Source organism: Bufo bufo, chromosome 5 (assembly GCF_905171765.1).
Source record: "Bufo bufo chromosome 5, aBufBuf1.1, whole genome shotgun sequence".
In the NCBI taxonomy this organism is placed as follows: domain Eukaryota; kingdom Metazoa; phylum Chordata; class Amphibia; order Anura; family Bufonidae; genus Bufo; species Bufo bufo.
The window spans coordinates 113,471,421-113,499,353 of NC_053393.1; the positions used below are offsets into that span (position 1 = coordinate 113,471,421).

At 42.6% G+C, this 27,933-nt stretch overlaps 1 protein-coding gene across 1 annotated transcript in view; it reads left to right on the forward strand.

The window, feature by feature from the left end:
• C5H8orf34 (chromosome 5 C8orf34 homolog) overlaps positions 1 to 27,933 on the forward strand; it is a 384,661-nt gene that overhangs the window by 127,275 nt on the left and 229,453 nt on the right. Inside the window, exons 4-7 of the mRNA XM_040432398.1 lie at positions 66 to 197; positions 7,802 to 7,930; positions 8,332 to 8,360; positions 9,171 to 9,343. Of these exons, the coding sequence (XP_040288332.1) occupies positions 66 to 197; positions 7,802 to 7,930; positions 8,332 to 8,360; positions 9,171 to 9,343 (463 nt within the window). The remainder of the gene's footprint in view (positions 1 to 65; positions 198 to 7,801; positions 7,931 to 8,331; positions 8,361 to 9,170; positions 9,344 to 27,933) is intronic.

Genomic DNA, 27,933 nt, shown 5'->3' on the forward strand with positions numbered 1-27,933 from the left:
AGCTTTGTTGTGTTGGTTGCCTTCATCTTCCTTATATAATTTCCACTGACATTTATTTTCCCCAGAATACAAAGGGATGAGAAGGGACTTCAGGTGCTATGACAAACCCTGGCAAGTAAACGCAAAGAAGCCGAAAAAGTCCAAGAGTGATCTTGCAGTTTGCAATATTTCACCACCATCTCCGGAATCTAAATCTTGTAAGTCTAAACGAAAAGTGAATGAATGCTGCTGTGCCTGTTTTCTGTTTTAGTGCTGTCATTAACTTTTCTAATAAAGTCCTTCCTTAGGATACCCTGCTGTTTTACTAGATGGCTCCTGCTCTAAGTGATTCCAGTAATAGCGGTGATTTAGGAATATATACTATTTTTTTTACTATGTGTGAATCTACCCTTAAAGTGGTTGAAAGGATTTGCCCACCATTATAAGCATTTATGATTCATGGCAGTATAAGCCCGTGCATAAAATGTCACAAATACCGTAGATGGCTAACATGTCATGGAAAAATCTCCACTTTAACATTTCCAACGTATTAAATTATAAGACAAAATACAAATTAAAGGGAGGTGTTTGCATGGGAAGGTTCAGGTCGATGTGCTAGGCTGTTGAGCCTTGAGGATAGCTTCGATGAGAAGGTTCAGGTTGATGTGCTAGGCTGTTGAGCATTGAGGATATCTTGGATGGGAAGGTCAATTTGCTAGGCTGTTGAGCCTTGAGGATAACTTGTTGGTTCCTTTGAACATAAGCCAAGAACACTATACTCTGTCCTGGTCCACGAGTTCCTCTGTTCTATAAATGTCCAAGAAGGCATCCATTCCTCTAATGTTGGAGTTTAAAGATATTTCCAGTAACACGGAATTACAAAGTGGGCAGCTTGTAGGAAAAAACATGAGTCCATTCTTCAGTAAAGAGAGCGACTATGGCAGAATAGATTGCCAGAGACCAGGTGAGATCAGAAGAGCACATTCTATTGTATAAATTGGTAGCAGCCGACCAGAAGGGGATTTTGCATTTTTTCTCCTGTATTTTGTGGGAGAAAATTTGTAGATGAGAATGCCTTAGTTCACTCTTCACATGATAAACTTATAATTCAGCTTTCTAAGAAGACATCAAACTTGCTTGGTGCGAAGATCATTCATGTCCAGGAGTAGACCATGAGACCAGATGAATTGGAAGTTGCAGATTTTGTCCATTTACAATTATATGCCAGACTTAAAAAATAAATAATGCACTTGTTATGCACTGTATTATGCTCACGCCTCATAATAAAATGTAGTGCATCTCAGGATGTCCACGTGCTAGAAACTTAAATCTATGCCAGCTTAGAAAAGTGGATAGCGTGGTATAAACAAGTGAAAAATGGCTTCCCGGTGCTGTGCGTTTGATAAATCCCCCCCCCTTCCCAGAGTGTGTTTTGTCCCTAGAGAGGAAGGATCGCAGGCACAGCTTGATGAGAATATTGGACAGCTGGGCATGGAGAAACCCGAAGGTTGCATCAAATTGTTGGGGCTTATTGTGTCCTATGATGGTTTACTGTTGTATACAGTATTCTAAATACTTGTTTTTGATGGCTTGAATGATGAATCTGAATATGCGACTTCTTTCTTGGTGCCCCAACTTTTTCTTTATTGGTTTCAAAGGCTGTGTGATTACCAGATAGAACAAAGTAGCTAACCTGAAGAGCATCTACCCTATAACCTTTGTCATTAGTAAAATATACTGCTCAAAAAAATAAAGGGAACACTTAAACAACACAATGTAACTCCAAGTCAATCACACTTCTGTGAAATCAAACTGTCCACTTAGGAAGCAACACTGAGTGACAATCAATTTCACATGCTGTTGTGCAAATGGGATAGACAACAGGTGGAAATTATAGGCAATTAGCAAGACACCCCCAATAAAGGAGTGGTTCTGCAGGTGGTGACCTGACCACTTCTCAGTTCCTATGCTTCCTGGCTGATGTTTTGGTCACTTTTGAATGCTGGCGGTGCTTTCACTCTAGTGGTAGCATGAGACGGAGTCTACAACCCACACAAGTGGCTCAGGTAGTGCAGCTTATCCAGGATGGCACATCAATGCGAGCTGTGGCAAGAAGGTTTGCTGTGTCTGTCAGCGTAGAGTCCAGAGCATGGAGGCGCTACCAGGAGACAGGCCAGTACATCAGGAGACGTGGAGGAGGCCGTAGGAGGGCAACAACCCAGCAGCAGGACCGCTACCTCCGCCTTTGTGCAAGGAGGAACAGGAGGAGCACTGCCAGAGCCCTGCAAAATGACCTCCAGCAGGCCACAAATGTGCATGTGTCTGCTCAAACGGTCAGAAACAGACTCCATGAGGGTGATATGAGGGCCCGACGTCCACAGGTGGGGGTTGTGCTTACAGCCCAACACCGTGCAGGACGTTTGGCATTTGCCAGAGAACACCAAGATTGGCAAATTCGCCACTGGCGCCCTGTGCTCTTCACAGATGAAAGCAGGTTCACACTGAGCACATGTGACAGACGTGACAGAGTCTGGAGACGCCGTGGAGAACGTTCTGCTGCCTGCAACATCCTCTAGCATGACCGGTTTGGCATTAGGTCAGTAATGGTGTGGGGTGGCATTTCTTTGGAGGGCCGCACAGCCCTCCATGTGCTCGCCAGAGGTAGCCTGACTGCCATTAGGTACCGAGATGAGATCCTCAGACCCCTTGTGAGACCATATGCTGGTGCGGTTGGCCCTGGGTTCCTCCTAATGCAAGACAATGCTAGACCTCATGTGGCTGGAGTGTGTCAGCAGTTCCTGGAAGACGAAGGCATTGATGCTATGGACTGGCCCGCCCGTTCCCCAGACCTGAATCCAATTGAGCACATCTGGGACATCACGTCTCGCTCTATCCACCAACGTCACGTTGCACCACAGACTGTCCAGGAGTTGGCAGATGCTTTAGTCCAGGTCTGGGAGGAGATCCCTCAGGAGACCGTCCTCCACCTCATCAGGAGCATGCACAGGCGTTGTAGGGAGGTCATACAGGCACGTGGAGGCCCCACACACTACTGAGCCTCATTTTGACTTGTTTTAAGGACATTACATCAAAGTTGGATCAGCCTGTAGTGTGTTTTTCCACTTTAATTTTGAGGGTGACTCCAAATCCAGACCTCCATGGGTTAAAAAATTTGATTTCCATATTTTTTTTTGTGTGATTTTGTTGTCAGCACATTCAACTATGTAAAGAACAAAGTATTTCAGAAGAATATTTAATTAATTCAGATCTAGGATGTGTTATTTTTGTGTTCCCTTTATTTTTTTGAGCAGTGTATGTTACCAGGATTGGTTTTCACCCTCCAAAAGTAAATTTTGAACATTTCCGTTCAGTGACATCAAGCAGAGAGCTTGTAAAAAATACAGTAAGCATCTCAAGCTCCCCACCAATCAGCTCTAATGATGGCCATCACTTAAAAGACCCTGGATGACTCCTTTAATGAAGGAAGAATTACACACATCATGTAGACAGTGGTGGCAGGACAATGGTATTTCTTTGCATAACTCTGTAATCACGGTTTTCATATTTTCATCAGATATTATTTCATGATGTATCTAGCAGTTGATCATTATTTCTTCTTGGATTGTGGAAAGTGAGACATGATACACTGTAGCACTTGACACTTCTAATCTATGTGACTGCTGTTCCTTTCGACTCTGAAAACAGCCCTAAATCTGACAACCCAATAAAGGAAACTGTCAGTTTCAGATGGAAAGGATCTGTGCTGTGATTGCTTCTGAAGAAATGAGCTGTTGTGTACATCATTATAATTATTATGTCACACTTGCCAGTCTAAAACAAAGATATAATATACGGAAGTATAGAGCTCGTGTCTACAGGGGGATAACAATAATAGCATCTGATTGACGTAAAGTCCTGATGTGCAGATAATGAGATGTTTGATATTACTTTATGACCAGCTACACTGATGGATGTTGACAGGAGGCATAAGCCTAAGCCTTTGGCTGATATTAAAGGGTTTATCTTATATTGGGTCATATGTCATAGACGGAGTCCCTCTCTCTTAGGACCCCCTTTATTGGCTAGAGCACAGAGTTCTCTGGTGGACCAGTCTATCAATATATTATATTGTTGGTCTTTACTGGGGAAATGATTTGAGGTCCACACCTTCCTTTGGTGATAAAATCTAATAGATAGGGGTTTAAGGTCAATAAGTTGATCATCCTGCCAACTTCAAAAAAAGCATTGTCAGGACATATGGATGTTATAGAGTGGGGTCTGTCACTCAGGACCCCATTCATTCACCAGGCGGATCGCATAGTCCACGTGTTACTATGTTGGTGTCTACAGGGCATTGTGATGTTGGCTGCAGTATCCCCTGGTGACCACATCTGATAGCCAGGGGTTTATAAAGCTGGATTCATACTGATTAGCTGATTGCCCTGCTGGCTTCAATTGAAATATGGGTTATTTTTTAAGGTTTTATTGTGTCAAGCCGGCGTCTTCCCCATTAACTTCTTTACCTATACTGATATGTTCCCCATAGTCGAACCTGCACCCTAATGATTCAGTCACAGTTATTTAGTCTTTTGTATGCTCCTCTTAGGCTAGTTTCACAGCACTGTTTAGTTTTCCGTTCTTTTGATCCATCAGAAAAAAAAGATTTTTTATTTTGAGCATCAGTTATGCTCATTTTGCATCCATTTTAGCCATTTCCATCTGTGATTGATTATTATTTATGACGTGAGGAAAAATCCGCCAGCAAGGATTTTTTTCTCCCGTCTACAATAAAGCATCTCAGGTGGAAATGGCTAAAATAGATGCAAAATGAGCATAACAGATGCTCAAAATAAAGGATCCAGTTTTTTTTTTTCTATTCTTCTGATTAGAAATATGGAAAACTAAATGGTGATGTGAACATAGCCTTACACACTTGTTTAATCTACTGCAAATAAGGATAGTGTAAAGCTAATCAGAAGTCTCCCGGTAAACGGGGTAAAACAGAGGCAACCATCGGCACTAACATGAATGGTTATTGTCTTGACCACATTCTGCTATTCGGTGCCGTTTTCCCAGTTGGCACATAGCGGCAGCTTCCAACAGCTGAATGAGCTGTGCAGTGAAGTGGTTTCTACTGAGATTATCATGTTCCTGGTGATGCAGGTCATTAATATATTTATAAAAGAGACTGTTTGTTGTGTAACTGAATGCGCACACTGATAAGTAGATCGTGCCGACTGCCCCGGGTGAACTTGCATTTAGTAATTATTTAAAGGCATAGACTTTGCAGTCTGAGCTATATGGACTCGGTCCTTAGTCTTGAGTGCATACATCTATTTTGTCCAATTGATTGTTCTGTCTGTCTATGTTTTGTTAGTATATATATATATATATATTACAATAATGATGTGGCTATCCACTGCACCCTGTGAGAATATAGCCTTCAGCTTTATATCTTTTGGCTGGATAGACTCTTTAAGGGGGCATTCACACAACTGTGTCTGTTTTGCGGTGTGAAAATTGCTGGATGTGTGCGTTGTGCATTTGGCAGATCAGCAGGTCCCACATTTTGTTAGAAATGGCTATTCTAGTGGACAAAACGTACAAGAATAGGACATGTACTATGTTTTTGTGTACAGTCGTGGCCAAAAGTTTTGAGAAAGACACAAATATTAGTTTTCACAAAGTTTGCTGCTAAACTGCTTTTAGATCTTTGCTTCAGTTGTTTCTGTGATGTAGTGAAATATAATTACACGCACTTCATACGTTTCAAAGGCTTTTTTCGACAATTACATGACATTTATGCAAAGAGTCAGTATTTGCAGTGTTGGCCCTTCTTTTTCAGGACCTCTGCAATTCGACTGGGCATGCTCTCAATCAACTTCTGGGCCAATTCCTGACTGATAGCAACCCATTCTTTCATAATCACTTCTTGGAGTTTGTCAGAATTTGTGGGTTTTTGTTTGTCCACCCGCCTCTTGAGGATTGACCACAAGTTCTCAATGGGATTAAGATCTGGGGAGTTTCCAGGCCATGGACCCAAAATGTCAACGTTTTGGTCCCCAAGCCACTTAGTTATCACTTTTTCCTTATGGCACGGTGCTCCATCGTGCTGGAAAATGCATTGTTCTTCACCAAACTGTTGTTGGATTGTTGGAAGAAGTTGCTGTTGGAGGGTGTTTTGGTACCATTCTTTATTCATGGCTGTGTTTTTGGGCACACATGAATGGTCTCAGGATGCTTTACTGTTGGCATGACACAGGACTGATGGTAGCGCTCACCTTTTCTTCTCCGGACAAGCCTTTTTCCAGATGCCCCAAACAATCGGAAAGAGGCTTCATCTGAGAATATGACTTTGCCCCAGTCCTCAGCAGTCCATTCACCATACTTTCTGCAGAAGATCAATCTGTCCCTGATGTTTTTTTTGGAGAGAAGTGGCTTCTTTGCTGCCCTTCTTGACACCAGACCATCTTCCAAAAGTCTTCGCCTCACTGTGCGTGCAGATGCACTCACCCCTGCCTGCTGCCATTCCTGAGCGAGCTCTGCACTGGTGGCACTCCGATCCCGCAGCTGATTCCTCTTTAGGAGACGATCCTGGCGCTTGCTGGACTTTCTTGGATGCCCTGAAGCCTTCTTAACAAGAATTGAACCTCTTTCCTTAAAGTTCTTGATGATCCTATAAATTGTTGATTGAGGTGCAATCTTAGTAGCCACAATATCCTTGCCTGTGAAGCCATTTTTATGCAACGCAATGATGGCTGCACGCGTTTCTTTGCAAGTCACCATGGTTAACAATGGAAGAACAATGATTTCAAGCATCACCCTCCTTTTAACATGTCAAGTCTGCCATTTTAACCCAATCAGCCTGACATAATGATCTCCAGCCTTGTGCTCGTCAACATTCTCACCTGAGTTAACAAGACGATTACTGAAATGATCTCAGCAGGTCCTTTAATGACAGCAATGAAATGCAGTGGAAAGGTTTTTTGGGGATTAAGTTAATTTTCATGGCAAAGAAGGACTATGCAATTCATCTGATCACTCTTCATAACATTCTGGAGTATATGCAAATTGCTATTATAAAAACTTAAGCAGCAACTTTTCCAATTTCCAATATTTATGTAATTCTCAAAACTTTTGGCCACAACTGTGTATACGGATGGGACAGCACACGGTGTGACTTCTGCATCTTTTGAAGCCCCATTGAAATAAATGGGTCCACATCCGATCCACGAAAAATGCTGCAGTTTTAAACAGGACCTGCCCCCACTCCTGACATGCCTGTTTTAATAACGCCATGCATTCCCCATGTAATAACAATTCTGAAGCATCTATTCTTATGGCTTTATGTTGTATTTAAACTAGAAATTATTAATGAATTGCTAGCAGTCTGCACTAAGGGTACAGAGGGGAGGTAACCAGTTGGGTGTGTGTCTCTGCAAAGTCTGACAATTGCAGCACTGATTGGATAGAGTCAGACTGTGCAGGTACACCCCCCCCCCAACTGGTTACTGCAGCAATAGTTAAAGAATGACACAACATAGAGCCATAAGAACAGATGCTCCAGAATCGTTATTACATGGGGAATGCATGTAGCTATTAAAATAGACATGTCAGGTGAGGGGAGAAGTCCTCTTTAACAAAAGTCTATCAAACACCATGCTAAAACCAACATAATAAAACTACAACAAAACTGTGACGTGTGAACATAGCCCAAGACATGTTCTTGCTGGGGTTGATGGCGTTCTTCTTTATAAATATGTGGTTTATGTATATTTTATCATTTTCAGTACATTTTATTTCAATGTTTTTGCTTTCTCAGTGCCTAGATCTATTGAACACCCTAAATGGGACTGGCGGACAAAGCCAGAAAGCCAAGATTTTGATGAATTAAACCACATCCTTCAAGAAAGCAAAAAACTTGGTAAAGCTCTGGAGAATCTGTCACGGAGTAAGTTCAGAACATATGAGTGTCAATGTAAAACTGGTCAGTGTTTGTGATAAATTTACCCACTTCATAAATTCATGAAAATGTCCCTGAGTTTAATTTCCCAGGAAATCTACAATAATCAAGGAACGGTATAAATTAGTACAGCATTACAGTGGATGTACAGTATTGGGCCACATTTAGTAGTGAACTGCCCAAAAATTCTGCTGCACACTTGGGGTGTGGTTTGAAATGAACCAATGTGCGCTGAAAGTGTCTAACCATTCATCAAATTTATCATCCAGCCTGAGACAGGATTAGTAAATCTGATCCAATGTCCTATAGATTATTTGTAGAATGATTGCTTTTTATTTAGAAATTTTACAAGATTGATTGTAATAAATTTGTGTTGTTTTTTTTCACAGGTATTGCTGTTTCAGATGAACTGGAACAGGTAATATTGAAATATACTAGATGAAATACTTTTTTGTTTTTAATCTTAATTATAGTTATTGTTTCCATTATTATAATTATTTATTAATAAAATAGATCCAGAGAACATTTCAAGGCTGTAGATATTAAGGTGATAGCAACTAATCTGATTCCACCTTTCATTTTCCAAAGGAGCACTGAAAATGTAAAGTGGGATCTGACCGGCTGCTATGAGTAACTAAGATTTATACCAGATTTGATAACTATCCCCCTAATTTATATTTTCAGGCTTACTTAAAGGGCATCAGTCAGCAGGTTTGTACCTATGACACTGGCTGACCTATTGCATGTGCACTTGGCAGCTGAAGACATCTGTGTTGGTCCCATGTTCATATGAGCCCTAATTGCTTAGAAAAATGAAGTTTTAATATATGCAAATGAACCTCTAGGAACAACGGGGCGTTGACGTTACTCTTAGAGGCTCAGCTCTCTCTGAAGCTGCTGCGCCCTCTGCACTTTGATTGACAGGGATGTTTCCACTGCCTGGCCCTGTCAATCAGAGTGCAGAGGGCAGGACAGTTGCAGGGAGAGTGGAGCCTCTAGGTGTAACGGCAACGCCCTTGTTGCTCCTAGAGGCTCATTTGCATATATTAAAACATCCATTTTCTATGCTATCCAATCAGTTATGCCAGTGTCAGACTGTGCAGGAACACCCCCCAAACTGGTAACACCAAGTAGGACCGTTGTTGCAGACTACTGAGAATTCATTTGTAACTTCAAGAAGGAGTAATAAAGGAACAGCACGACATTCCTTTCATTTTTGTATCTTCAGGACACAAGAGCATTTAACTCCTCACTTCTGAGACCCTGTGTGATTGGAGAATGGGTGGGACGTGAAGACAATGACATTGACCCTTTAGCTTCTGAAATGATACAACCTCCTGTACCAAGAAATAAGAATGAACAGCACGAAGGGGATGAAGGCAGTGTTAGTCCTGCTGGGAGGTAAGCATCCAGGCTTGCAGCTAGTGCATATTAATTATCACTCTTACCAGCTTTTGAAGGTAATGAAGGTCATACACTGAAATGTTTGAGAAGGGAGACTTCTTCTAAAACACTCTTATTCCTCAGGCATGGTTTGACTCTCCTGTTCTAATAGGCACACTATCTGCTTCCAAATTAGGTTCTCAGTTACAAAATACAATACTTGTAAAAGTTAAAAAAAATATACAATACTCACTTTTTAAATCCACCGCTATCCCATTGCGAGCTTCTTGTAGTCCTCCAGTGAGGATGTGTGCATAAAGGACCATAGAAGCATCAACACAGGAGCAGCAGGGGATCAAACAGGAGAGTATTGTCTTTTTTACTATTTTAACATGTATTTTGTGTCTAGATTTTCCTTTTTTTAAAACCCTATAATTGTCAAAAGGTTTCTAATCCAAGGTTGGGAAGATTGGGGAAACTAGATGGTTAGAAGATGTTTAGAAGTAAAATGTTCGAACTTGTTTCAAATTATTTTTGAAAGAAAAACTGAAAAGACTTCCCATTAAAGACATCATCTCTGAGACTTTGGTGACACAAAATATGGCAGAAGGAAAATTAATGGCAGCTCAGAAGGGAAATCTGCCTCAGAACAGGTTGTTTTTGGTGGCATAAGCACTGCCAGATACGCTTCAGATGCCTCCTGCTCAACAGTTTATTTGATTCCTTTCTAATTGACTTCAATGTGGGAAAGAAGTCCCAAAATGCTCCAAAGAAGTAAAAAACCACTTCTGATGCTTTTTTTTTTTAAACAGCTACAAAAAAATGCATGCCCAGGCCACTAGGGCATGTATTTCCCATTGGAATCAATGTGAAGCTGTTTGGTGGTGTTTTGAACACGTTACGCAGTGTAAAACACCCATTTTACATGACCAAATACACAGCGTTTTTTGTCCATGTGAACATAGCCTAAGAGATACTGAAACTGTGCCTAAAAGTGACACTTCCATCAGAAAGGAGTATTTTTTAAACTCTATAAATAAACAATTTTATATTTTTTTTGCCCGTTCTTTTTCATTTTGGCAGTACTATACCATTGAAAATTAAATACTAAATATTGCGCACAGAGATTTAAATCACATATATTGTTAGGTAACCCATGGTTAGTTTACTGATACTATGTTTTCTCACCAGTAATTCTCATGATAATAGTAGGTGTAGAATTGGGATAAGAGTACAACAGCTCTATTATTCTTTTCATAAGCCTAGATAAAGATGTCCATAGAAGAGCATTGCACTTAACACTGTAATGTGTAATGCTCTAATTGAGGCTCTACAGGGGGCATCTCTCTGGTCACAGTAGTGGTCTGAAAAAGTCCAAACAAGGAGTAAGTTAAGAGACTAGCACAGGAAATTGAATAAATGAGATGACTTATATCCAGAAAACCATCCTCCTGATCTTCATTGAAAAATACTTACTTAGAATAATCATATGTTGATTGCCAATATTTAATACAATTATAGAAGTGCTCCTTTAATAACGTTTGGTTTCCCATGACTTTCTGGCTACATGGTTTACTTACATGTTTGATTGCTGCAGCAGAATGTATGCTCCAGACATATGTATGCCCATACGGTATATCTGCCATTGACTCCCATTGTTATAAATAAAAATAAAAAAACATACCGGGTAGTATATTTTATTAGGTGTTATATTGGAAAGTGTAGTTGTCTGCACCTTTAAAACAGTTGACAAAAATGGTATTTTGAGTTGCCAAGTTCTACCGGCTAAATGTAAAGAGGATATTTTTTTAGTGTACATTTGGCCAAAAGAATGGGGGCTCTTTAAACATGTAAATTGGGGGCATTTCCCTGGGTCTAATGCTTGTTGTCTAAATGCAATGCACCAAAAAATTGTATAAAAAATGTACTCTGAAACACAGTAGGATCAGCATAAACGTGAGGCTCTCAGAATATAGATGCTAAAATGGAAAAATACCTTCTTATCCCCTTTTTAAAATAAAGCGAATCTGACATCCTGCTGATCACTGTGGGTCTGGTTCAGAAGTCCCAGTAAATAGCTGTTGCCCCTAGGGGAAATTGTGGCTGGCTATTCACATACTTATCAACATTTCAGTTGGTAAAATCGGGATATATAAACCCTGCCCCTGGGAATGCCCTGAAGCTGCCTCGAAACACCCACTTATGGGTGGAGTTTTAGCCCATTTTAGGTTTGGGGCTGCGCAAATTTGCCAGCACTGTCTCTGAAAATCAGGGAAAATCCCAGCAAATTCGGCACACCTGGCAAGTATGTAATATGTGGAAGTGCTGGCTGTTTTTGCTACAAGTTCTTCACTCTGAATAATAGCGGGATGTCTTTATTGCGTGACTGCTCACTAAGAACTGGCTGTGCTTGGTATTTCAGTCCAGGCCCGTCACTTGGATGGGACTGAGCTGCATATAGCCCATGTGACCAATGAACATTATGTGACAAGCCTAGGATGCTGCAGCCTCTTCAAATAGCTGATTGGTGGAAATGCCGAGAGTCAGACCCCCGAAGATCAGATATTGATGACCTATCTTGAGAAGAGGTCATCAATAGTCTACTCCTGGAAACCCCCTTTGAAGGGGTTGTCTGGTTTCCAACCTCCATCTCCTTAAAGGGAACCTGTCACCAGTTTTATGGTGTCCTAACTAAGGGCAACATAAATAAGTGATTGATTCTCTTAGCACAATGCTGGGTCACTTTCTTTAATTGACCCAGTCAATCTGCCAACATCTTGTATTGAAAAGCTCCAGCTGATAATGATGAGCCATGAATATTCATGGGAAGGGGAGTGGCTATAGCTCTGAATTAAATATCCGCTGGACTCAATGACATCACGCCGGACTGGAATCAGCTCATTAGCATGCGGCATGCGGCATCTTTGTGTGTATATTATGAGATAACCATCTGTCACGCCAGTAAGTGAATACATCTAAGGTACTTTTTAGTAGTTAATGATTGTATATAATTAGTTAGATTATAATCAAATATCCACATGACAGGTTCCTTTTAATTCCCTGGCTGGCATGTTTACCAGGTATAACTGGAGATTCTTCTGAAATCATCGATTCTCATGCAGGGCTCATCTAATTTTGTAGCTGTGCTTACTTCAACAAAAGCAGTACAGAAAAAAAAGCAATAAAACAAATTGGTATAGAAGGTTCTCTTTAAAGGAGAATATTTAACAATGAATCTAAGCTTCTTGAGACACAACACAAACATTGTAGTCTGACTTTAGCGGAAGGACCTGTAGACACAATTTAAAATGATAAATTCTCAGGACCTTATTAGTACAAGTGGATGGCAGGCTAAGCACATAACAAACAACAACAAATGACTTCATGTCATGAAATATTCATAGAGTAATGCTGTTAAAGATTGTTCTGAAGAATTGTACTGCATTCATAGCCCTGAGTCCACAGCAGACACAGGTCATTATCCCACCGAATTTATTTCCCTGTAAAGACAAACGGCAATACAGCCACAGGGAGGAAAGACGCAGCAGAATGTTATGTTACACGTACAGCGGTAAAGTAGGATTTATTCAGTTAGTGTTGGTTATTTCTATGAATATAACATTAGAGCACATGTGAAAGTAATGTAAAAAGTACAAATATGGTAAAGAATATTTGAGATTTTAGACATTGAAGTGCATAGAGACCAGTTCTACATCCATCTGCTTTCGTGGTCTGTTCAAATATGACCATCTGATCTTCTGCATCAAAATTCAGGAGTGTACCTTAAAATCCATGGTGCAGAGAACTTTAATCATGGAATTGTAGTTATATATATATACTGTATATATATAATATATAAAGCTGAGTGTATGTATGTCTGCTAAAGGAATCCGCACCGTCGCATTTACAATCACGAAATTTGGCACACAGGTACATCAGGTGTCCGGGAAGGTCTTAGACTGGGTCTCAGTTCTCTAGGGCATATTTCCAAAAAATGCTAATTTGGCACCATCACATAACCCACATTAGCCAATAGAAGCCTGCAGGTCTTTCTCATCATATCCCAACTGCCATAGACACGGTCACATGACCCTTATCAGCCAAGCTCGCAGGCCCTTAGTCTCCACATACACACAGTTTTACACCAGGTTTCCATAACAACCCAGCCATTTTTCTTCACTGCTGTAGGTCAACTTTAAAGGGGCAGGGCGCTGTGGATCACACTGTTATGGGAGCAGAGTGTTGTGGAGGTCACAGTTAAGGGGGAAGGCTGCTGTGGAGGTCACAGTTAAGGCGACGGTCCGCTATGGAGGTCAGTGTTAAGGGGCAGAATGTTGTAAAAGCCACCGTTAAGGGGGCGGGTTGTTGTGGAAATCACTGTTACGGAGATGAGGTACTATGGATGTCACTAATAAAGGGGCAGCCATTGTGGAGGTCTCTGTTAAAGGGGTGAGCCACTGTGGAGGTCACTGTTAAGTAGGTGGGTTATTGTGAAAATCACTGTTAACGAGACGGAGTACTGTGGAGGTCACTAATAAAGGGATGGCCGCTGTGCAGGGTCACTGTTAAAGGGGCAGGTGCTGTGGAGGTTACTGTCAAGGGGGAGGGGGACTGTGGAGGTCACTATTAAAGGGGCAGCTGCTATGGAGGTCACTGTTAAGGGGGTGGGTTATTGTGGAAATCACTGTTAAGGAGATGGGGTACTTTGGAGGTCACAAATAAAGGAGTGGCCGCTGTGGAGGTCACTGTTAAAGGGACGGGCACTGTGAAGGTCACTATTAAGGGAGGAGGGAACTGTGGAAGCTACTATTAAAGGGGCAGCGGGGTACTGTGAGGTTACTGTTAAGGCAGCGGGGTACTGTGAGGTCACTGTTAAGGTAGCGGGGTACTGTGGCAGTCACTGTTAAAGGGGCAGTCGCTGTGGAGGTCTCTGTTAAGGGGGCCGGGAATGTCGGAGGTCACAGTTAAGGGGACTGTAACCTATGGTCAGTGTTAAGGGGCCGGTGCTGTAGAGGTTACTGTTAAAGGGGCGGGCCCCTGTGGAGGTTAATGTCACAGTGGTGGGGTGCTGTGGAACTCACTGTTAAAGTGGCAGACTTCTGTGAAGGTCAACGTTAAGGGGGTGGGCTGCTGTGGAGGTCCCATTTTAAGGAGGCAGGCACTGTGGGGGGTTAGTGTTAAGGGGTGGAGTGCTGTGGAGGTCACTTCAGGGGAGGGGGGTACTGTAGATGTCTCTGTTATAGGGGATACTGTCGATATCTTTTAACGACTCACGCAAACATAAGATGAAATAGATAAAATATACACGTGCGAAGCCAGTCCTTCTGCTAGTAATATATATATATATAGACTTAAACAAAACACTATAGACTTAACATATAGACTTAAACAAAACACTTCCCTGATGACCTGCCTTTCAGTTGCAGATCCACCTTCCATGATAGCTACACCATGTTTCAGACCTGGTGCACACTGCATTTGGTAGTCCAATACACTTCCTGCTTCTCCAGCCCGGCTGTTGGATTGGCCAGCACTGCTTATGTGAGATGTGCTAGGCCAATCCCAGGGCAGCAGGAAGTGAAATTTTGTTTTTGAACTAGTTGAATAACTTTAGGCCAAGCATTTAGATTATAAAGGGGTATTCCAACAGAAAACATTTTTCACCTACCCCCTCATCAGTGGGGGTCCAGGCAATCTAGGTTAGCAGGCTTGTATAAGCAGTGACTGTTGGTGGGACTGCAGCGCTACTGTCTGTATAACTGTCAGGATAACGACTACCGTCACACACAATCAGGGATAATACAGCCCTTACACTGCCCAGAACCAGTATCCCTACCTACTTGCTTGGTCACCCTAAGCAGTGACCCGGCAGCTTGACGACAGTCCCTTTACTGCAATATGTGAATGGGCAACAAACAGACAGAGAAACACTAAAAGAGTAGCTGCGCAGAAAAAGTGTCAAATGCCAGTTGGACAATGCAGTACAAGATATGCCAGAGGCAAGTGAGAAAACCAAACACGCCAAAAAGTCAGAACCAGGAGATCAATACAATAGCAAAACGCCAGAAGCCAAAAACGTAATCACAATACCAAACACAGAAATCCAAACCCAAAGGAGTCTTCAATACATGCAAGGGAACAAGAAATTCACCAGCGCCTACACATTCAGGTGCTGGTCTTTTATACTGAAGAAAAGCAGCTCACGCTGGGTGGAGCTGTCGGCGCACGCTCTGGCTCTCGGGAGCCCCAGCGCACCTTCTCATTGGCCCGGCATCAGCACAGGCCGCCCAGCAGCTCTAGTTCTCCCAGCAACTGGATGCTGCTGCCGCTTGGAGGCAGCATCAGCCACGGGAACCATGACAATGACATGGCTAACAATGATACCAACTTCCTGTAAATTAAAGAAGGGGTCGGTAGCCCTGAAGGTATGCTTTAACCACCTCAGCTCCCCTAGCTTAAACACCCTTAATGACCAGACCACTTTTTACAATTCTGCACTACACTACTTTCACGGTTTATTGCTCGGTCATACAACTTACCACCCAAATGAATTTTACCTCCTTTTCTTCTCACTAATAGAGCTTTCATTTGGTGGTATTTCATTGCTGCTGACATTTTTACTTTTTTTGTTATTAATCAAAATTTACCGAAATTTTTGCAAAAAAATGTCATTTTTCACTTTCAGTTGTAATTTTTATTTTTTTTAAACTATATTTCTATATTAATTTTTCTCTAAATTTATTGTTCTACATGTCTTAGATAAAAAAAAATGTTTGGGTAAAAAAAAAAAATGTTTGGGTAAAAGTTATAGCGTTTACAAACTATGGTACAAAAATGTGAATTTCCGCATTTTGAAGCAGCTCTGACTTTCTGAGCACCTGTCATGTTTCCTGAGGTTCTACAATGGCCAGACAGTACAAACACCCCACAAATGACCCCATTTCGGAAAGTAGACACCCTAAGGCAGTGATGGCGAACCTATGGCACGGGTGCCAGAGGCGGCACTCAGAGCCCTCTCTGTGGGCACCCACATCCTGGAAAAAGTCTATGGTGTACTAATTAGTGTTGAGCGCGAATATTCGAATAGCGAATTTTTTTAGCAAATATCGTCACTTCGCTAATTCGAGAATATTTCGAATATAGCACTATAAATTCGCTATTTCGAATATTCTTTTTTTTATTTTTTTTTTATTGTTATATTTTTTTCTTTCCCACTTCCCAAAAGTAGCTCTTACCTGTCCTGAGGATTCCTGGCTGCTCCAGTCAGTGCCCGTTGCCGCTTCTGCCGACTTCCGTGCTCATGGAGCATCCCCATCACCATGGGAACGCCTCCATACTACAATGTACTGTCGGATGTGATAATTAAGTTAAAATCGCAATGCGATTAATATAACTTGAAGTAATCGCATTGCGATTTCAACTTAGACCTGGTTTATTATGGTTGGCTTGGTAGAATTAGCGAAGATGACGAATATGACGAATGTATTCGTCATATTCCTCAAAACGAAGATGACAAAGTATTCTCCATCTTCGTTTTAGCTTCATATTTGTCAACTTCGTTAATTCTAGCAATCAAATAGGAAAGTTGACTATAGAGACAGCTGTGTTTAATTCGCTATGCGATTATATTACTTTGCTTTTTTTTTATAAATAGAATAATTATAATACTTGATAATTATTATAATTATTCTATTTATTAAAAAAAAAGCAAAGTAATATAATCGCATAGCGAATTAAACACAGCTGTCTCTATAGTCAACTTTCCTATTTGATTGCTAGAATTAGCGAAGTTGACGAATATGGAGCTAAAACGAAGATGTAGAATACTTTGTTATCTTCGTTTTGATGAATATGACGAATACATTCGTCATATTCGTCATCTTCGCTAATTCTAGATATCAAACCAATAGGAAAGTTACCTTAAGTTAAAATCGCAATACGCGATTATTTAAATCGCATATTAATCGCGATAACTAGAATAATGACGAATATTCGATTTCGACGAATATGAGACGAATATTCAAGCGAATATTCGCAAATTTCGTCTAAATCGAATATGGCACCTCCCGCTCATCACTAGTACTAATATGCCTTAGACTTTTCCTGCCATTCAGCAGCGCAGGGCGCACTATGAACGGCACAGGCAGCGCACTGAATGTAGGCAGGATATTGTAAATAAATGATAAAGTACATGGAAGATATTCTATATTGGACTGTAGTATTCAAGGTAAATTGCTGTGTTGGCACTTTGCGATAAATAGGTGGGTTTATGTTGCAGTTTGGGCACTCGGTCTGTAAAAGGTTCGCCATCACTGCCCTAAGGTATTCACTGATGGGCATAGTGAGTTCATGGAAGTTTTTATTTTTTGTCTCACGTTAGCAGAAAATGATGATTTTTTTTTCCTTACAAAGTCTCATATTCCACTAACTTGTGACAAAAAATAAAAACTTCCATGAACTCACTATGCCCATCCCGAAATACCTTGGGGTGTCTTCTTTCCAAAATGGGGTCACTTGTGGGGTAGTTATACTGCCCTGGCATTTTAATGAGTGAGAAGAAGTCTGGAATCCAAATGTGTAAAAAATGCCCTGTAAAATCCTTATTCCTTATGCTACTTATTCCAGCGTGAGAAGAAGTCTGGAATCCAAATGCCCTCCTAAAAGATACTCATTGGAATTTGGGCCCCTTTGCCCACCTAGGCTGCAAAAAAGTGTCACACATGTGGTATCGCCGTACTCAGAAGAAGTAGGGCAATGTGTTTTGGGGTGTATTTTTACATATACCAATGCTGGGTGAGAGAAATATCTCTCTAAAAGTCAACTTTTCCCATTTTTTTTATACAAAGTTGTCATTATAGAGAGATATTTCTCTCACCCAGCATGGGTATATGTAAAAAGACACCCCAAAACACATTGCCCTACTTCTCCTGAGTACAGCGATACCACATGTGTGACACTTTTTTGCAGCCTAGGTGCGCAAAGGGGCCCAAATTCCAATGAGTATCTTTTAGGAGGGCATTTGGATTCCAGACTTCTCACGCTTTAGGGCCCCTAAAATGCCAGGGCAGTATAAATACCCCACATGTGACCCCATTTTGGAAAGAAGACACCCCAAGGTATTCCGTGAGGGGCATGGCGAGTTCATAGAAGTTTGTTTTTTTTTGGCACAAGTTAGCGGAAATTTTTTCTTTTTTATTTTTTCTCACAAAGTCTCCCTTTCCGCTAACTTATTAAATTTTACATGAACTCGCCATGCCCCTCACAAAATACCTTGGGGTGTCTTCTTTCCAAAATGGGGTCACATGTGGGGTATTTATACTGCCCTGGCATTTTAGGGGCCCTAAAGCGTAAGAAGAAGTCTGGAATATAAATGTCTAAAAAAATTTACGCATTTGGATTCCGTGAGAATTATGGTGAGTTCATGTGAGATTTTATTTTTTGTCACAAGTTAGTGGAATATGAGACTTTGTAAGAAAAAACAAACAAAAAGAATTAAAAAAAAATATCAGTGTCTAAATGGAGCCTTACACGGGGGTGATCAGGGAGTCTATATGGGGTGATCACCACCCTGTCATTGATCACCCCCTGTCATTGATCACCCCCCTGTCATTGATCACCCCCCTGTAAGGCTCCATTCAGAGGTCCGTATGTGTTTTGCGGATCCACGGATCGGATCCGCAAAACACATACAGACGTCTGAATGGAGCCTTACAGGGGGGTGATCAATGACAGGGGGGTGATCACCCCATATAGACTCCCTGATCACCCTCCTGTCATTGATCACCCCCCTGTAAGGCTCCATTCAGACGTCCGTATGTGTTTTGCGGATCCGATCCATGGATCCGTGGATCCGCAACACACATATGGACCTCTGAATGGAGCCTTACAGGGGGGTGATCAATGACAGGGGGGTGATCAGGGAGTCTATATGGGGTGATCACCCCCCTGTAAGGCTCCATTCAGACGTCCGTATGTGTTTTGCGGATCCACGTATCCATGGATCGGATCCGCAAAACACATACGGACGTCTGAATGGAGTCTTACAGGGGGGTGATCAATGACAGGGGGGTGATCAGGGAGTCTATATGGGGTGATCACCCCCCTGTCATTGATCACCCCCCTGTAAGGCTCCATTCAGACGTCCGTATGTGTTTTGCGGATACGATCCATGGATCCGAAAAACACATACGGACCTCTGAATGGAGCCAGCCTTACAGGGGGGTGATCAATGACAGGGGGGTGATCAGGGAGTCTATATGGGCTATATGTCATTGATCACCCCCTGTAAGGCTCCATTCAGACGTCCGTATGTGTTTTGCGGATCCGCGGATCCATGGATCGGATCCGCAAAACACATACGGACGTCTGAATGGAGCCTTACAGGGGGGTGATCAATGACAGGGGGGTGATCAGGGAGTCTAATATGGGGTGATCAGGGGTTAATAAGGGGTTAATAAGTGACAGGAAGGGGGGTGTAGTGTAGTGGTGTTTGGTGCTACTTATTACAGAGCTGCCTGTGTCCTCTGGTGGTCGATCCAAGCAAAAGGGACCACCAGAGGACCAGGTAGCAGGTATATTAGACGCTGTTATCAAAACAGCGTCTAATATACCTTTTAGGGGTTAAAAAAATCGCATCTACAGCCTGCCGCGAACGATCGCCGCTGGCAGGCTGCAGATCAGCTAGTTTACCTCCGGTTCCTGTGAACGCGGGCCTGTGTGCACGCGTTCACAGGAAATCTCGCGTCTCGCGAGAGGAGGCGCAGGTGCGTCCAATCAGAATAACAGGGCCGCCGCAAAGACGCAATCCTGCGTACGGCGGTCCTGTAGTGGTTAAAGGCAACAAGGATAGGCATGAGATGAGAGTACATTTTCGTTATGTCTAGTTTGTTCTTTGTCACAACATGCACCATATATACAGCCTGTGTAACACTAAGGCCCCTTTCATACGGGCTTCGCGGGTGAGGGCCGGATGCGATGCAGGTGCGTTCAGGGAAAATCGTGCGAGTAGGCACGCAATTTCAGTCAGTTTTGACTGCGATTGCGTTTCAGTTTTTTCCGCGCGAGTGCAATGCGTTTTGCACACGCGTGAGAAAAAACTGAATGTGGTACCCAGACCCGAACCCGGACTTCTTCACTGAAGATCGGGTTTGGGTTTGGTGTTCTGTAGATTTTATTATTTTTCATTATAGGATCTTCTATCTTCATTCAGCAGGGCCTGCGCTAACGTCATGGAACTCACCACGTGGTGAGCGCGATGACGTCAGCGAAGGTCCTTTTGTAGGTCCTTCAAGAAGAACAAAGAAGAGGATCCCGGCTGCGCGATCAAGTGGATGAGGTGAGTTATGTTTTTATTATTTTTTAACCCTCAATTGACATTATACTTAGCATTCTGTATTAAAGAATGCTATTATTTTCCATTATACCCATGTTATAATGGAAAATAATAAAGTAAATAGGGTCCCGGGTCATACATCCCTCGTCTCCTTAGCAACCATTTCGTGAAAATCGCACTTGCTTGCGGATTCGATTAGATTTTCACGCAGCCCTATTCATTTATATGGGGCTTGGGTTTACGTGAAACCGCAGAATATAGAACGTGCTGCGATTTTCACGCAACGCACAAGTGATGCGTGAAAAACATCGCTCATGTACACAGCCCCATAGAAAAGAATGGCTCAGGATTCAGTGCGGGTGCAATGCGTTCAACTCACGCATTGCACTCGCGCAGAATACTCGCCCCGTGTGAAAGGGGCCTAAGAAGACTGTCCGGCGGTCTATGCCGCGTTAGGCCAGATGCACATTGTAGACATATAATTTACTGTGACAAATGTATTTTTGTACAGTACTGTATATATATGTGTACTATATGGTGGCAATAGTTATATATACAGAATTGCAGAATTATTTTGTACACTTTATAATGATGGTAGTGACTGTGTCTATCGAGTGTTGTGTGATGGCAGGACACATGGTCTCAAGACTCAATGGTCTACTTCTTACTATGTGAGGGAACAGTTCTTACCTCTTTTATTGGCTTGTTTAAAGGGAATCTGTCATCAACTTTATGCTGCCCATACTAATGGCCGAATAAAGTAGAGACAGGTGAGTTGATTTCAGCGGTCTGTCATTTAAAAGTTAAAAGTAAGTGGTTGCCGAGAACCAACGTCACAATCATTGCAGACTAGGCCTGGAAAAGAGTCACGGCCACCTGAGAAGAGTCCTGGTTATTCATGACTTCCTGCTCCCCCCCACCTGCTGATGATTGACAGTCTTCTACCTAGTTTTCTCCCTTTCTCTCTAGGAGAGAACTGCCAATCATCAGCAGATGGGTGAGAGAGCAGGAGATTAGGAATAATCATGACTCTTCTTATATAACAAAAAACAAAGTCTGGGTAGCACCGCAGTCCTGCTTGTGTGTATAGAGTGCCAGCGGCTGTGGGGAAGACCCACCCCCCAAAATAATCCAAATAAAAAGAAAAAATTCCACGGCACATCCAGGATGTGCTGTGGAATTTTTTCTTTATCATGACTCTTCTCAGGTAGATTTGACTCTTTTCAAAGCCTGGGCTGCAATGATTATGATGCTGGTTCTCAGCAACCACTTACTTTTAGCTCATGAGTGACACACCGCTGACATCAGCATTTCTGTCACTAATTTATGCTGCCCTCAGTGAGGTCAGCGAAAAGTTGATGACATGTTCCCTTTAAGCCAAGAGCTTGGACCAAAGAACTACTGTTTGCTACATGTGCAAAATCTACTTATATCAATTTAATTACTTAAATATGAGAACAAATCTCAACAAAATTCTGTTAACTATTAAACAGTTCTCCACATAGATATGGTTATACACCCATGTGGATCCCTTCTTTTCTAGATCTCATCATGGCATAAACCCTGATTTCCATGAAAACACTGATTCTTTGTAACTTTGGTATGAAAATAATTTTATTTGTGGAGAGTTTTGTATGTAGACTTCTGAAGCTGAGAATAACTTTGCTCTTCAATACCTGTAGCATGCAGAATGGCATTTAGGTCCTTCTTCAGATTGCCCAAGATTGAATATTTATACTTGAAGCAGATGGCATGTCTTCACACATCTTGCTGGATTTTATGAGATTTAGTGCATGAGCCCATCTGTTAAAGCCTTTTAAATGCAAGGAGAGGAGCCCTTACAGCTCAGAAGACATAACTGATGTAAACACAGGTGTCTTCTAAGGATGAAAAAAATCGTGTGTTAAAAATATGTCTGCCAATAAAGCGAATGCATAATACATGAGACACTGCTATACATGAAAAGTGTACTCGAAGTCACCCAGGAGTGACATGATCGTAAAAAAGCAAGGCCCAGTGTATTTATACAGACCACAATAATGAGCCCTAGCTGCTACAGAAATCTACAACCACATGGTCAGATTTCTGCAGGTAGTTTTGGAAGCCAAAATCAGGAGTGGATCATAAAAGGAGAGGAAGTATAAAGGACAGATACAACTTTGCATCTTTTTTTTTTTATTCACACCTGGTTTTGGGTGGCAAAACTGCATGCAGAAACCTGACTGTGTGGTCGTACCCTAAGACTGGGTTCCCACACGGCAAATGAAACCCGCATGAAAATCTGTAACAAAATCCACATGTCATCAGCAGATTTAGAAACAGATTGGTGATATCATCTTTTGCTATGAGTGAAACTGTAGTACCCCAGACCTGGTGATACTGCAAATTGTACATTTATTTCTCTGGCCGCAGCTACCAGCAAGGGATGGTTGGCAAGGAACAGCGCTAACCACCCTGTTCCTTCCCTCTTGGTAGGAGTGGGCTGGTCCTACTTCCTACCAAGAGGGGGTGTTCCTGTCAAGCTACAGAGAGGAGAGGAAGCTCCCTGCACAGTTCCTGCTCCTGATATAGGATTCTTCAGAGAGAACCAAACCAATTTTCCTCAGGTAAAATCCTGAGATTTCAGACAGCAGAGTGAACTGCTACCATCAGCACTGAAGACACTACTGTGAGGTGTGGGATTGCAGCCACGCCACTCATCACCAAATAACCCCTAGGCCAGTATCATCTAAATGGGGAATTGCCACCAACCAACCTGCCTCCATATCCTTGCTGGTTCCAGAGAGGATTTGCACTTAAAGGGGTTGTGCAAGAATGGGGAGTTTTTGGCAAATCCCCTCTTTCTGACCGACCTGTAAAGGGAACATCACTTACCTGCTTCCCGGCGCTGTCTGCCTTCTCCTTCTCCCGGCCTGCGATGGTCCACTGGGCTCCAGTGATATCAACATCGCCACAGCCGATCACAAGCCACAGCGGTGTCAGGCTCCCCTTACGACCATGTGACCATTTGTCATGACGCAATGCCTGACTGGTTGTGGCAATGTCAAACCACATGTTGACATCGCTGTAGCCCATTGGAGCATCTCAGGCCGGGAAAAAAAAGGAGCGAAGAGCCAGCATCGGGAAGCAGGTAAGTCATCTTCCCTTTGCAGGTCCAGCAGACTGGGGGGTATTGTACAGCCCTTTAAAACCTGCTGCTACTGTATGTATTTAACGTTCTACATCGCACTTAGTAAAAAAGACTTTGTTATTTTCAACTCTGGCCTCGTTCTTCAGTACTATAATTCCACTGCACCAATTCCCAGGGTGCAACTGCCTGAGGGAGTACACCGTGACACAACACTTAATCAAGGCCACTACCACTCCTATCCTCTGCACTGGTTCCTCAGGGGGTCGCTGCAAAAACAGTAACCGACAGGGCATACCTCACATATATTGCTGTATATCTGAATGATGCTATAAAAAGAAGGACGGGGCCTCTTGTAATACGACATAAGAAAATTACTGTGTCTGGGGTGTTCACCTTGTTCCATCAAATTAACGGTCCTCTCCCATTTTTGAGGGTAGTAAGTTTGAGGGAGACATAAATTGTATCAGGGATCTGTGTTTTTCCCCAAAATGTAAATTTTGGGACTCCACTGAATAAAGAAGTATATTCAAGATTCATGTTTCCATGATCAGATGACAGCGCCATACTAGATGACAATTTCCTTTTCTTACAGCTAAATTAATGGATATAAATATATCCATACAGTACAGAGTACTTAAAGTGGTACTATACAGTACTTTGAGAAACTTTTGACAATTATGTAGTAGGGACATATGAAGTTTGATCAGTGGGGGTCTGAGCGGTGAGACCCCCAACGATCTCTAGGACAAGGAGAGAGAAGTGCACTCAATAGCTGTCTTTCCTCGCTGCCTGACAGGAAGAGAGATGAACTCAATAAAAATCTATGGGTCTGTCTTGTGCAGCAAGGAGAGAGAGTGTGCGATATGCGATCGCTTCGCTCCCCTCATTCTAGAGATCAGTGGGGGTCTTAGCGCTTAGACCCCAACCGATCAAAACTTTTTATATGTCCCTACAACATATCAAAAGTTGAAAGGGCTTGTCCAGGATTAGACAAATATGGCTGCTTTCTGCCAGTATCAGGTCCACACCTGTCCTTAGGATCTGTCTGGTATTACAGCTTAAATACATGGAAGTGGATGGGGCTCAGCTGCAGTACTAATCACAGCCTGAGAACAGGAGTTGAACTGTTTTGGAAAGTTAGAAGCCATGTTTTTCTCATCCTGTAAAACCCTTTAAGCAAATCAGTAACCACAATGTTCCACCAAATGTGCTATGTGTGAACCCAGTCTAAGACGATATTTCAGTCCACCATTGTTTAACCGTTATGAAGAAGGTCTGCAGCATCTGAGATGTGTATTCTGCTGGAAACACAGTGCTACATACACACTGCAGCTGCTGCTGAACCTCTTTTTAAAAAGAGAGTGAGCACTTCTTGTCAGTCAGTTAAGCAGCACGTATTTAATGCCGGTCACCTCGGTCCAGTAGTCCAATTCTGACATCAGAATGTGATGTTCATGCAAATAATATTTCCAGACATGTAACATTTCAATATGCATGCATTATAATTGAATATTGATTAGATTAAGAGGATTTGTCACCACTCCTGACCTGTCTGATGTAGGAAATAATTGTATTTGCCATTAAATAAAAATTCTGGAGCATCTCAATAACCTCTCCATTCACACATTCTCTGACTCTCCCACCGCTATCCACTATGTCTTTCCTTTATGATGCTGACACAGCCGCTGCTTTCTACAATATCACAACTACTTCAGCCCTTGACCCGGTCGCCCCCGTAACACACACCAGAACCAGGCAAATTAATAGACAAAAAATACAAATGTGATAGCACTCTACATCCAGCAATTTGCCTCCATGCTGTATGAGGCATTGGTGTACATTTTGGCCAAAGCGTAGTAAGCCACTCACCACGTCAAGGTCGCCTCTATTTGAGTGGTCCCTAACACTAGTTCCTACCTGTTTATGGGCCATGACAGCCACACAAAATCCAGGGAATGCAGGTCAGCGTGCACGCCAAGCACACTCTGCTTTTAACCCCGTCCGGTGCCATTACAGCTTTCATCGGATCCAGGGATGCAAGTACCAACATGCACGCTGAGCCCACCATATACTTCTCCTGGAGCCAAATGGCTACTGGTAGGTTCTATATAAGCAGACTCAGTTTTATACTGACTTTAAAACCAGCCTCCAGGACAGATTGACTGGTCAGGTGTGCAATGACTCCAAGGAGATCGCCACGCCTCCAATATATACTACAAAGAAAAAATGTGGGGAATTGGGTCAGCACAACCTGTATGTGGTGCACATCACTATGGCGAAATACATATACAAACGAAAAATACAAATGTGATAGCACTCTACATCCAGCATTTGGCTCCAGGAGAAGTATATGGTGGGCTCAGCGTGCATGTTGGTACTTGCATCCCTGGATCCGATGAAAGCTGTAATGGCACCGGACGGGGTTAAAAGCAGAGTGTGCTTGGCGTGCACGCTGACCTGCATTCCCTGGATTTTGTGTGGCTGTCATGGCCCATAAACAGGTAGGAACTAGTGTTAGGGACCACTCAAATAGAGGCGACCTTGACGTGGTGAGTGGCTTACTACGCTTTGGCCAAAATGTACACCAATGCCTCATCCAGCATGGAGGCAAATTGCTAGATGTAGAGTGCTATCACATTTGTATTTTTCGTTTGGATATGTATTTCGCCATAGTGATGTGCACCACATACAGGTTGTGCTGACCCAATTCCCCAAATTAATAGACAACCCTGGCACACTCACCAGGCAAAAAAACCTTAATCTGAAAATCACACCTCACCACCTGTGCCCTTGACCCAATCCCTTCCCACATCATTCCCAACCTCACCACTATAATTATCCCTGCCCTAACCCACCTCTTCAACCTATCGCTAACCACTGGTGTCTTCACGTCCTCTTTTAAAAATGTAACCATCACACTTATACTCAAGAAGCCTTCCTTGGACCCAACCTCTTTATTCAGCTATCGCCCCACCTTACTACTTCCTTTCACATTAAAACTCCTAGAACAACATGTCCATCTCGAATTGTCCTCCCACCTATTATCCTACTCACTTTTTGATCAGTTGCAATCTGGCTTCAGACCCAATCACTCCACTGAAACTGCCCTAACCAAAGTTGCCAACGATCTACTAGCTTTCAAAGCTAAATGTCATTACTCTGCTCTTCCTCCTTCACCCATCCTCTGCCTTTGATATTGTCGACCGCTCTCTCCTATTACAAACCCTCTCTTCCTTCTGCATCAATGACCTGGCCCTCTCCTGAATCTCCTTGTACCTGACCAACAGAACCTTTAGCGTTTTCCATTCATACACCACCTCCTCATCATGCCCCCTCTCTGTTGGTATCCTTTAAGGCTCTGTCCTGGGTCCCCTGATTTTCTCCATTTATACATTCGGCCTGGGACAGCTCATGGAGTTCCATGGCTTCCAATACCACCTCTATGCTGATGACACTCAAATCTCTGGCCCAGATGTCACTTCCTTGCTATCCAGAATCCCAGCATGTCTGTCGGCTATATCTTCTTTCTTCTCCCCCCACTTCCTAAAACTCAACATGGAGAAAGGTGAATTCATCATCTTTCCTCCATGTCACTCAGTCCCCTCTACCTGACTTATCCATCACAGTTAATAGCACAACTCTTTCTCCAGTCTCGCAGGTTCGCTGCCTGGGGATAACATTTGATTCTGCCCTGTCCTTTAAGCCAGGCATCCAAACCCACACCTCCACCTACCACTTTCAACCTAAGAACATCTCTTGTATTTGCTTCTTCCTCACCCCTGAGTCAACTAAAATGCTAGTCACCTCCTGCCTGGACTACTGCAAAATTCTCCTCTTTGGCCTCCCATCCGTGCCCCTCCAATCTATTCTCAACTCCGCTGTCCATTTAATCCACCTCCCCACTTTTTTCTCCTCTGCCTTTCCCCTCTGCCAATCCCTTTACTGGCTCCACATTGCCCAGCGAATTCAGTTTAAAATACTAACAAATACATATAAGGCTGTCCACAACTGGTCCCCTTCCTACATCTCTGACCTGCTTTCCCGATACATCCCCACACTCCGATCCTCATAGGACCTACTTCTCCTCTTATCTGATCTTCACATAATCGACTATAAAATTTCTCACGTACCTCTCCTCTACTCTGG